The sequence below is a fragment of the Nerophis ophidion genome, linkage group LG10 (genome assembly GCF_033978795.1).
Source record: "Nerophis ophidion isolate RoL-2023_Sa linkage group LG10, RoL_Noph_v1.0, whole genome shotgun sequence".
In the NCBI taxonomy this organism is placed as follows: domain Eukaryota; kingdom Metazoa; phylum Chordata; class Actinopteri; order Syngnathiformes; family Syngnathidae; genus Nerophis; species Nerophis ophidion.
The window spans coordinates 10,377,398-10,390,262 of record NC_084620.1 but is presented as its reverse complement, the minus strand read 5'-3'; the positions used below and the strand labels follow the sequence as shown (position 1 = coordinate 10,390,262).

The 12,865-nt window shown below is 39.2% G+C and overlaps 1 protein-coding gene across 2 annotated transcripts in view; it reads left to right on the top strand.

The window, feature by feature from the left end:
• The window catches only part of cacna1c (calcium channel, voltage-dependent, L type, alpha 1C subunit), a 349,919-nt gene that overhangs the window by 223,042 nt on the left and 114,012 nt on the right, over positions 1–12,865 (top strand). Inside the window, exons 6-8 of one of the 2 annotated variants that reach the window (XM_061912264.1) lie at positions 3,562–3,714; positions 4,057–4,256; positions 12,407–12,510. In XM_061912264.1, the coding sequence (XP_061768248.1) occupies positions 3,562–3,714; positions 4,057–4,256; positions 12,407–12,510 (457 nt within the window). Of the gene's footprint in view, positions 1–3,561; positions 3,715–4,056; positions 4,257–6,967; positions 7,072–12,406; positions 12,511–12,865 lie in introns of both variants that reach the window. The other variant, XM_061912263.1, reaches the window with a different exon arrangement.

The following is a 12,865-nucleotide window of genomic DNA, read 5'->3' as shown; positions in this document are numbered from 1 at the left end:
TATACTGTGAATAATGTAGTAGTAATTATATTCTACAAGTAATATGTTGTAAGTAATGTAATAGTAGTGATATTTTACAAGTAACGTAATGTAAGTAATGTAGTAGTAGTGATACTGTACAAGTAATATATTGTAAGTAATGTAGTAGTAGTGATATTGTACAAGTAATATATTTTTAGTAATGTCGTAGTAGTGATATTGTACAAATAATATATTGTAAGTAATGTATTAGGAGTGATATTGTACAAATAATATATTGTAAGTAATGTAGTAGTCGTGATATTGTACAAGTAATATATTTTTAGTAATGTCGTAGTAGTGATATTGTACAAATAATATATTGTAAGTAATGTATTAGGAGTGATATTGTACAAATAATATATTGTAAGTAATGTAGTAGTCGTGATATTGTACAAGTAATATAGTGTAAGTAAATGCAGTAATACTGACATTGTACAAGTAACACAATTGAAGTAATGTCACTCTCCCGGAATTTGGACAAAATTAAATATATGCTTTTTTGTAACTGTAGAAAATAAATACACAGTTGAAACTGATGATTAATGATGTAACAATTAAAAGAGTACATGCAAACAAATTCCTTGGCATTGCACTTGACCACAAACGTTGCTGTAAAACTCATGTAAGCTGTACAAAGAGTTCATAAAGTGAAAAATAAATTATTACCTGGGATGTTGTTTAAATTATACATGGAAAGAGAAGGAAGGTAAGTAAGCAACATACATTTAAAATAATCCAAGTCTTGAAACTACTCTTAAAAGTGTGTGAAAGATTGTTTGTATTGCCTGGACTAGAGAGTGAATGGGAAGATGGGTAATTGAATGATTTGAGTGAGACTGTTATGGTAATTGTAACAAAAGAGTGAGCGGGGGTCGAATTTCCTTCTCCTTTTTGGACTCAATTGAATTGAATTATGATGAATTGCTTGCTCGTGTTTTAATTGTGTTGTTTGGCTGAATAAAATCAAAGTTAATGAACTACAGTACTAGTGACATTGTACAAGTTATATATAGTAAGTAATGTAGTAGTAGCAATAATGTACATGTACTGTAAGTAATGTAGGAGTGGTGATATTGTAAAAGTTATATATAACTAACTCTTTCTGGCTACAATAGGGGGCTGGGGTTGGGGGGTTGAGGTGCGGGGGTATATATTTTAGCCCGGAAGAGTTAGGGCTGCATGGTTTCAGGGTATTTGTTCTGTTGTGTTTATGTTGTGGATGTTCTCCCAAAATGTGTTTGTCAGTCTTGTTTGGTGTGGCTTCACAGTGTGGCACATATTTGTAACAGTGTCAAAGTTGTTTATACGGCCACCCTCAGTGTGACCTGTGTGGCTGTTGATCAAGTATGTCTTGCAGTCGCTTACTGCGTCTATTAATTCTGACTTCAACATGCGACTGGGCTGGCACTTTTCTTGTGCAGGTTGAAGAGAACGCTTAAGGCACTGCCTCCACGGTACCCTCTTAATAATGTTGTTAAATTCGAGAGATAGATTATCCCTGGAGGGGCACTGAAATTGGGAGCCCCCTGGAAAAATGGAGGGTATAAAAGTATGACGCTGTAAAGCGCCATCCATGTAAAACTTGCGGGCCGCACTAACATTAAATTTTCACATTAAGGTGCGGGCCGCAAAATAACGTCTCGCGGGCCGCAATTGGCCCACGGGCCGCGTGTTTGAGACCCCTGCTCTACGTAATGTAGTAGTAGTGACATTGCTCAAGTAATATATTGTAAGTGATATTGTAAACGTAATATATTATAAGTAACTTGGGAGTAGTGACATTGTACAAGTAATATATTGTAAGTAATGTAGTAGTAGTGATATTGTAAAAGTAATATATTATAAGTAACTTGGGAGTAGTGACATTGTACAAGTAATATATTGTAAGTAATGCAGTAGTAGTGACCTTGGACATGTAATATACTGTAAGTGATGTAGTAGTAGTGACATTGCACAAGTAATATACTGTAAGTGATGTAGTAGTAGTGACATAATATATTTTAAGTAATATTGTAAGTATATATTGTATGTAATGATTAGTAGTTATATTGTATAAGTACTGTAAGTAGTGTAGTCGTAGTAATATTGTACAGGAAACATCTTGTAAGTAATGTAGTAGTGGTAATATTGTACAAATAATATATTGTAAGTAATTAGTCATACTATACAAATAATATATCATAGTGATGTAATAATTGGGATATTGTAGAAGTAATATACTGTGAATAATGTAGTAGTAATTATATTCTACAAGTAATATGTTGTAAGTAATGTAATAGTAGTGATATTTTACAAGTAATGTAATGTAAGTAATGTAACAGTAGTGAAATTGTACAAGTAATATATTGTAAGTAATGTAGTAGTATTGACCTTGTACAGTGATATATTGTAATATATTACTTGTGACATTGTACAATATATTGTAAGTGATATAGTAATAGTGAAATTGTACAATATAACGTAAGTGATGTAGTAGTAATGACATTCTACAAGTAAAATATTATAGTAATGTACTAGCAGTGATATTGTGCTAGTCATATATTGTAGGTAATGTGGTATAGTCATGATATTTTACAAGTAATATATTGTAAATAATGTAGTAGTAGTGGTATTGTACAGTGATATATTTTAAGTAATGTAGAAGCAGTAATATTGTGCTTGTAATATATTGTAAGTAATGTTCTGGTTGTGATATTTGACAAGTAATACATATAATAAGTAGTTACATTTTACAGTGATATATTGTAAGTAATGTAAGTATACTAGGCCACCTAATCAGTGGCCTAGTGGGTGGAGTGTCCGCCCTGAGATCGGTAGGTCGTGAGTTCAAATCCCCGCTGAGTCATACCAAAGACTATAAAAATTGGCCCCATTACCTCCCTGCTGGGCACTCAGCTTTAAGGGTTGGAAGTGGGGGTTAAATCACCATAAATGATTCCCGGGCGTGGCACCGCTGCTGCCCACTGCTCCCCTCACCTCCCAGGGGGTGATCAAGGGTGATGGGTCAAATGCAGAGAATATTTTTACCACACCTAGTGTGTGTGTGACTATAATTGGTACTTTAACTTTAACTTTAATGACGATGTACAATATATTGTAAGTAATGTTGTAGTAGTGATATTGTACAATATAATGTAACTAATGTAGTAGTAGTGATATTGTTTAAGTAATATATTGCAACACCAGAATCCATTTTTGCACGTTCTCTATTTTCTGTATTGCTGCAATGATTAAGACAATTTGTAATATATATTTTTTGTCTTATTTTTTAATGTATTACTTAGTTATCTTTTGATTTATATCCTTGGAGAAGTTGTCTGTTTAATTTGAGACGATTAGACAAAAATAAAAAGGCATGTTTTGTTCCAAAAATGTCCATGTTTTCAATTTTTTAAGCACCCGCACTGTTTGTTAGAGTACCACTTTGGTACTACTATCTGTTAAATGCAAACAATATCCATCGCTAGTGACAACAGGCTAACGTGGTATGAATTGTCCATATTTGGGCATCCTGATCGTTCTCTCCTGTGATGTCTGCAGGTTTACAGGTGGTTCTGAACTCCATCATCAAAGCCATGGTTCCTCTGCTTCACATCGCCCTGCTAGTCCTCTTCGTCATCATCATCTACGCTATCATCGGCCTGGAGCTCTTCATGGGCAAGATGCACAAGACCTGTGTCCACGGGCACACAGGTACACGCTCTCACGATTAGCGTCCTATTAATGCCACTTAAAACCGGTCCATTAAATATTAATGCCGACGTTTATGCTCCTGGGTATGAAGGATTTTAGCAATAATTGCAACAGAGCTTTGCCATAAATGATTGAGCCAGTTTTATATAAAGGAGCCCTCAGGTGGAAGTGGACTAGAGTGTTGTTATAGTGATGGTATCGGTCCCCAGAGAGGCATTAGCGCTCCACTGGGTAAGCGCCAGCGAAATACTCTCCTGCGCTATACATCAAGCCCCGCCCCCTTCTCCATGTCCCAACAATGACTGATCAGTCTTCTGCCTCTTCCCGTGTTCAACATCTCAGGCACGAGAGCGGAGGAAAAACCAGCCCCCTGCGCCCCCGACGGCGCTTATGGCCGCCACTGCAACCACAACGGTACCAAGTGTGAAATGGGGTGGGAGGGCCCCAACGACGGCATCACCAACTTCGACAACTTTGCCTTCGCCATGCTGACCGTGTTCCAGTGCATCACCATGGAGGGCTGGACCGACGTGCTGTACTGGGTGAGCCGGGCACCGCAGCAGTGGGCGTCCTCTGTGGTGCCCTACATGCATACATGCATTACGCCCTGAAGAGACATACTTAGCTTTTTGGCAGGTGTGTGTACGTGCGTGCGTGCGTGCGTGCGTGCGTGCGTGTGTGTGTGTGTGTGTGTGTGTGTGTGTGTGTGTGTGTGTGTGTGTGTGTGTGCTCTACACCCCCTTTGCTAACACGCTGTTTTCTTCCACCTGTCACACACAACCGGTCACAAAAATACCATAAATGCTCCCAAAGGCTGTTCTAGTCGCCAAATTAGCGCCAGGTCAAAAAACAATTGCTTGTGGCTGTAGGCAACATCCTGGTGAATTCCACAAGATGGTAGTGTGGTTAAGATGGATTTATCCTAAGTGGTCTGCATCTAGCAATTTTATTTAGCCTTTTTAAAATGTTGTTGGCGGTACGCTTTTTGTGCAGTTGTTTACAATGCTTTTAATGCTGGCCCAGCAGTTTGTTGTGAAGTTCTACCACCATTACTTAGACTTAGACTTAGACTTAGACTTCCTTTTTATTGTCATTCAAATTTGAACTTTACGGTACAGATAAGAACAAAATTTCTTTGCATTAGCTCTTGGTAGTGCAGGATTTTAAAAAAAGCAATAAGGTGCAGATATAGATAAATAGATTACTGTACAGGTAAATAAACTGCACTTTTTCACATGTGTCCATGTTTATGGATGTATGTTATATTTTCTTTTTTATTCCAGCGAGTTAATCCATTTTGGGGGGAGTTGAGAGGATAATTTAGTTATGATGCGTTCAAGAGTCTTACGGCCTGAGGGAAGAAGCTGGAGGTTCCGCTACGGAGGCTGCGGAACCTCTTCCTAGAGTCCAGCAGTGAAAACAGTCCTTGGTGGGGGTGGGAGGAGTCTTTGCAGATTTTCTGAGCCCTGGTCAGGCAGCGGCTTTTTGCGATCTCCTGGATAGGAGGAAGAGGAGTCCTGATAATATTTTCCGCCATTCTCACCACTCTCTGGAGAGACTTCATTGACAGCCTTGGTTCTGTCGCCGCTCAGGTGTTGTAATCAATCGATCTCAAATACACAACTTATAGCAGCATCTTTGCATCCTTGCGCTTGTACTAAATTAGTTAATGAACAAGATCATTAACGACAGCAGTGTCCAAAGCGCAACCTGGAGGACATTTTCGGCCCACAGCTGCTTTTCTATTACACTAGATATATTCTAAAAATTTAATAAATAGATTAGTATTGAGTCATGTAAGACACTAACTGCTAAGAAAAGCTAATAAACAATGTTTTTTCCCCAAATAGTTCAGCTTATACTGTTGTACATTGAATTATTTTTAGCATATTTAATGTAGAAATTGTATCAAAGTGGCGCTCAAATGTGTTCATTTTTCAGTATGGGGCCCTCGATGCAAAAAAATTCAGACACCCAATAATAATGCTCACTTTTTAATGACACAGATTGTGATTATCATAACATGCTATGGAATGGTTAATTTGTCTCTAACACACTTATTATTTTACAATAAGAAACAATGTTTTTTTACATTTTGCACTGTTCCAAAAAGGAGTAAGAAGAAGCAAAGTTAATATTTAATCCACAGCTCTTCTTAATGTCAATTAATCCTGATAAATTAATTACATGTTAACAGTTAGTTCACAGAGTTATAAAATACACTCAACAATTAAAAAAAGAAGAAAACTTAAGAATGCAAAAAAAATATTAGAATTCTATAAAAGCGATTTAAAAAAAGTATTCAAATAAATTATTGATTATAGATCTCGAAATGTTAGAAATAAGTTTGACAGCCAAGGACATTGAGTGATGTGTAAATGACGCTTCAGTGAATGTATGGCACACGCAATAGCTGTATTGGCACTGTTTTGTAATCTCGCCATCTGCTAGATTTAAAAAAGGTTACTGTATCCGACCTGCAAATAAAATTATAGTAATTAAATTGTTTCGTTTTTTGAAACAACTGCAAAAAATAATGTTTATGAGGAGTGAAAATGGACCGATAGTTAACTTAAACATTCGTTCAATTTGGCGCTATACGATCAAAACTATCCCACACCTTAGAATTGTGCCCTTTTCTTAGTTCCATTCATATTGATGATGACAACATAAATCACAGTCAAACACAAGACTTTCCTCTGACTTTTTTTTAGTACAAACTGTCACTTGTTGTCACTGAAAGAAGCTTCCTGATCATTTGTTTTGGTTCGACACAGTCAAACGAGACAGCAGTTGTAACGGGTGCATCAGTATCGTTAGACACCCCCACTACTAAGAAGAATAAGAAGATCTTCACTGTCGCATGCACATTGTATGTAAAGACAAATGTAGTCTCTACATTTGACACATCCTCTCTTGAAGAGCACTGACCAGCCATTATGTAGTGCCCGGGGACAGTATCTGGCTTCTCGGTCGGTGAAGCTTCCTTGTGGGAACTGTGGGCGTAGTGTCCCGCTCAATGACACGACTGCAGTGACTAGGATGGCGGAAACCACGCCGTCTAGATCTAAATAACGTTGACTTTTATTTTGAATCATAATCAACCATTATGAACCCGTCACACCTGCTTCTCTTTATAACATGCACTACTCTTTTCGTCTTCTGTTTCCCCCATCTTAACCCACCGACTATTTCTATTAACCCTGTCATATATATCTATCTCTATATATCTATGTCTCTATCTGTCTCTCAGATGCAGGATGCTATGGGCTATGAGCTGCCATGGGTCTATTTTGTCTCTCTCGTCATCTTCGGCTCCTTTTTCGTCCTCAATCTGGTTCTGGGGGTGTTGAGTGGGTAAGAGCTTCATGCTGTTGTTTTTTGGAGTGTGTGTGTGTTTGTGTGCGTGCGTGCGTGTGTGTGCGTGTGTGTGTGTGTTGTCTTATATGCAGCGCCATCATCACATGATGCTGCAAGTCGTTCTGGCTGCAATATAATAACTCTTAATGTTGAAAAGCAGCATATCAAAACTGCATTCACATTGCTGGGTCAGGTGTCCAATTCGGATTTTCTTGTCAAATCCAACCTTTTTAATGGCCGTTCACACTACAAAAAAAAATGCGATTTCTAAAAAAAAAATGCAATCTGATCGGCATGGTTACCCGACGTCATGACATCAACCGCAGTGCAATGTTTACGGAAGTAAACATATTTTCCACACCGGGGCGGCATAGCTCGGTTGGTAGAGCGGCCGTGCCAGCAACTTGAGGGTTGCAGGTTCGATTCCCGCTTCCGCCATCCTAGTCACTGCCGTTGTGTCCTTGGGCAAGACACTTTACCCACCTGCTCCCAGTGCCACCCACACTGGTTTAAATACAACTTAGATATTGGGTTTCAATATGTAAAGCGCTTTGAGTCACTAGAGAAAAGCGCTATATAAATATGTTTCACTTCACTTCACAATGTGTCTCAGTACTGGCACATTTGTGGGAATTTCAAGGATTTTTATCAATCAAAGTCAACATTTTTTTAACCGAATTATTGGACATAGAAGATTAAGAAAGTTTTAAGGGATATTTTGCTTTGATGTCTGCTTGTCGAGCATGTCTGTGGGCGAATTGTCGGATACAGCAGTGGTGGAACTTTCACGTGAGTTCCTTAAACATTATTTTCACCTATTTTTTGATCCGTTGTCAAATATTTATTTTGTCTTTTTTGTTGAATAATTATGACGCTCATCGCTTTTTGATTACTTTTTGGGCAGATGAATGCGACCTCAGCGCAGTAGCGTTCAAAATCAGGGACGCATGGCACATACAGTACAGGCCAAAAGTTTGGATACACCTTCTCATTAAATGGGTTTTCTTTATTTTCATGACTATTTACATTGAAGGCATCAAAAATATGAATTTACACATGTGGAGTTATGTACTTAACAAAAAAAGGTGAAATAACTGAAATCATCTTTTGTATTCTAGTTTCTTCAAAATAGCCACCCTTTGCTCTGATTACTGTTTTGCACACTCTTGGCATTCTCTTGATGAGCTTCAAGATGTAGTCACCTGAAATAGTTTTCACTTCACAGGTGTCATAGTTTTGATGCCTTCCGTGACAATCAATCAATCAATCCATGTTTACTTATATAGCCCTAAATCACTAGTGTCTCAAAGGGCTGCACAAACCACAACACAAACCACTACGACATCCTCGGTAGGCCCACATAAGGGCAAGGAAAACTCACACCCAGTGGGACGTCGGTGACAATGATGACTATGAGAACCTTGGAGAGGAGGAAAGCAATGGATGTCGAGCGGGTCTAACATGATACTGTGAAAGTTCAATCCATAATGGATCCAACACAGTCGCAAGAGTCCAGTCCAAAGCGGATCCAACACAGCAGCGAGAGTCCCGTTCACAGCGGAGCCAGCAGGAAAACATCCCAAGCGGAGGCGGATTAGCAGCGCAGAGATGTCCCCAGCCGATACACAGGCGAGCAGTACATGGCCACCGGATCGGACCGGACCCCCTCCACAAGGGAGAGTGGGACATAGGAGAAAAAGAAACGGCAGATCAACTGGTCTAAAAAGGGAGTCTATTTAAAGGCTAGAGTATACAAATGAGTTTTAAGGTGAGACTTAAATGCTTCTACTGAGGTGGCATCTCGAACTTTTACCGGGAGGGCATTCCAGAGTACTGCAGCCCAAAACCGAAATGAAAACGCTCTATAGCCCGCAGACTTTTTTTGGGCTTTGTGAATCACTAATAAGCCGGAGTCCTTTGAACGCAGATTTCTTGCCGGGACATATGGTGCAATACAATCGGCAAGATAGGATGGAGCTAGACCGTGTAGTATTTTATACGTAAGTAGTAAAACCTTAAAGTCACATCTTAAGTGCACAGGAAGCCAGTGCAGGTGAGCCAGTACAGGCGTAATGTGACCTACAATGTAAATAGTCATGAAAATAAAGAAAACGCATTGAAATGAGAGGGTGTGTCCAAACCTTTGGCCTGTACTGTAGATCCAAATGTATATCCATATGCAAAAGAGGCCTGAGTCAGATATGTAAAATTCGGAATTGCACTGCATACACAAACACGAAAAAATCTGATACAAAATCGGTATTGACTTGCAGTGCATGTGAACAAGTCCTAAGTGGGGTCACTTGTGAATACAAGTGCGCACACACACACGCACGCTTGCATACGAAAGAAGCTGTAGCGTAGCCATCTGTTACGTCCATGTCATCCGAGCGCGAGAGGCCATCACAGCCTGTTTGCGATGGACAAATGGGCACACACCAACACACGCACGTTAGCATCGACGCAGTCACCCACCTATAAAGCAGGCCAGTTGTTTTTGGAGTCCACATTAAAAAGTTCACCTGAGGTTAGCAGAGACCCTTCAAGTGTTTCCATAAGTAGGTGCTTTGCCAAGAACAAGCACCGCTCGAATGAATTATTCATCCCTCGGGTCAGCCGTGTTGCTCGAACGCAAAGAAAAAGTTGCACGGAAAAGAAAACAGTCTGGAATAATTATTTTTAGTTGTTGGATCAAAATGTTTGCCCCTTTTAAGGACACTAGACAAACAATGTTTAAAAGATAAAGTATAGCATAAAGTGCTTTGGAAGGATTTTTTTTAATGTATATTATTATTATCACAATATATACAACAGCACACTAGACTTGACATATTTACCTTTGATTAACTTATTGTGTCTTTTTTTCATTGGATTATTTCTAACTCCAAAATAATATTAAGAAATAATCATCCATCCATCCATCCATCCATTTTCTACCGCTTATTCCCTTTCGGGGTCGCGGGGGGCGCTGGCGCCTATCTCAGCTACAATCGGGCGGAAGGCGGGGTACACCCTGGACAAGTCGATCATCTTCAACATAATTTCAAACCCGTCTTCAAGACAAAAACACACAGACAATGAATTTTTTTTAAAAGAAGCATTAGGACTTGCTTCCCGAAACCAAACATATTAACATTATTCTTTTAAATAATTACCTGGTCATTAATAAACTACAAAGTACAAACCCCGTTTCCATATGCGTTGGGAAATTGTGTTAGATGTAAATATAAACGGAATACAATGATTTACAAATAATTTTCAACCCATATTCAGTTGAATATGCTACAAAAACAACATATTTGATTTTTGCAAATAATCATTAACTTTAGAATTTGATGCCTGCAACACGTGACAAAAAAGTTGGGAAATGTGGCAATAAATACTGATAAAGTTGAGGAATGCTCATCAAACACTTATTTGGAACATCCCACAGGTGTGCAGGCTAATTGGGAAGAGGTGGGTGCCCTGATTGGGTATAAAAACAGCTTCCCAAAAAATGCTCAGTCTTTCACAAGAAAGGATGGGGCGAGGTACACCCCTTTGTCCACAACTGCGTGAGCAAATAGTCAAACAGTTTAAGAACAATATTTCTCAAAGTGCAATTGCAAGAAATTTAGGGATTTCAACATCTACGGTCCATAATATCATCAAAAGGTTCAGGGAATTTGGAGAAATCACTCCACGTAAGCGGCATGGCCGGAAACCAACATTGAATGACTTTGACCTTCGATCCCTCAGACGGCACTGTATCAAAAACCGACATCAATCTCTAAAGGATATCACCACATGGGCTCAGGAACACTTCAGAAAACCACTGTCACTAAACACAGTTCGTCGCTACATCTGTAAATGCAAGTTAAAGCTCTACTATGCAAAGCGAACGCCATTTATCAACAACATCCAGAAATGCCGCCGGCTTCTCTGGGCCCGAGATCATCTAAGATGGACTGATGCAAAGTGGAAAAGTGTTCTGTGGTCTGACGAGTCCACATTTGGAATTGTTTTTGGAAATATTCGACATTGTGTCATCCGGACCAAAGGGGAAGCGAACCATCCAGACTGTTATTGACGCAAAGTTCAAAAGCCAGCATCTGTGATGGTATGGGGGTGCATTAGTGCCCAAGGCATGGGTAACTTACACATCTGTGAAGGCACCATTAATGCTGAATGGTACGTACAGCTTTTGGAACAAAATATGCTGCTATCTCAGCACCGTCTTTTTCATGGACGCCCCTGCTTATTTCAGCAAGACAATGCCAAGACACATTCAGCATGTGTTACAACAGCGAGGTTTTGTAAAAAAAAGAGTGCGGGTACTTTCCTGGCCCGCCTGCAGTCCAGACCTGTCGCCCTTTGAAAATGTATGGCGCAGTATGAAGCAAAAAATACAACAGCGGAGACCCCGGACTGTTAAACGTTTGAAGCTCTACACAAAACAAGAATGGGAAATAATTCCACTTTCAAAGCTTCAACAATTAGTTTCCACAGTTCCCAAACATTTATTGAGTGTTGTTAAAAGAAAAGGTGATGTAACACAGTGGTGAACATGTCCTTTCCCAACTACTTTGGCACGTGTTGCAGCCATGAAATTCTAAGTTAATTATTATTTACAAAAAAAAAATAAAGTTTATGAGTTTGAACATCAAACATGTTGTCTTTGGAGTGCATTCAATTGATTATGTGTTGAAAAGGATTTGCAAATCATTGTATTCCGTTTATATTTACATCTAACACAATTTCCCCAACTCATATGGAAATGGGGTTTGTTCAACACATAGTCACATGATTCACAACAACATACACAAGAATACACCAACTCATTTCACTATTTGAAGAAAATAAATTACACCTTCAAAACATTTTGTTTCCTCTTCATAAAATTGCGATGGCTTGGGAGTGCAAAACACTTTTATATTTCATTTAAAGACAACAAAAAAACTAAAGGCAAAACAATTGACATACACATAGACCAAAATGTCAAAATGCGTAAAAACTTACAATTACAAAAATTACAGTATTGTTATTTTGTTTTCTATTAATTGTAATCTGCTTCTGTACAACATATAAAATAAATATATATGTACTATTGAACTCACATGGCTGCCATAAGTGAGGACAGCAGTAACATTGCATCCAGGCCAGGAAGTTCTTGCTGTTCTGGGTGTCTAACTATAACGCCTCCTCTCCTCAGTCTTTCATTAAGCTAGCAATTAGCTGACGTGAACTTCCAGCTCCAAGAATCCATCCATCCCTCCAGTAAAGAAATGCTCATGTTCCCGTTCAGCATCTAACCTCCTTCCTCCCCTTCTAACGCTCCTTTGTCCCCCCCCAGGTGAATGACGCAGTAGGGTACAAGTGGCCGTGGGTGTATTTTGTCACCTTAATCATCATCGGATCCTTCTTTGTGCTTAACTTGGTTCTCGGGGTATTGAGCGGGTAAGGGGCTGGGGTTTGAAGGGCATTTGAGACTAACCCCTCCCTTTTCAACCTGACTACTCAGCACTTCCTCCTACCTTATTTGGTAATGCTGCTTTAACTTCAACCCTCAACATCTTCACCAGCTGACAAACAGCCTGTTTCACTCTAAAGGTGACTCGTTATGCAAAACCAACTTTTCTTACCTAGTGGTACTTCTTTTTGTGTAATTGGGATCTGCATAAGCCCAGAAAATTTGAAATTCAACCATGGAAGCATGTAGGAAATATTTATAAAACAATCTTGCCTTACTTTATACTTCTCTTTTGCGTGGCGCAGTGGGAGAGTGGCCGTGCGCAACCCGAGCGTCCCTGGT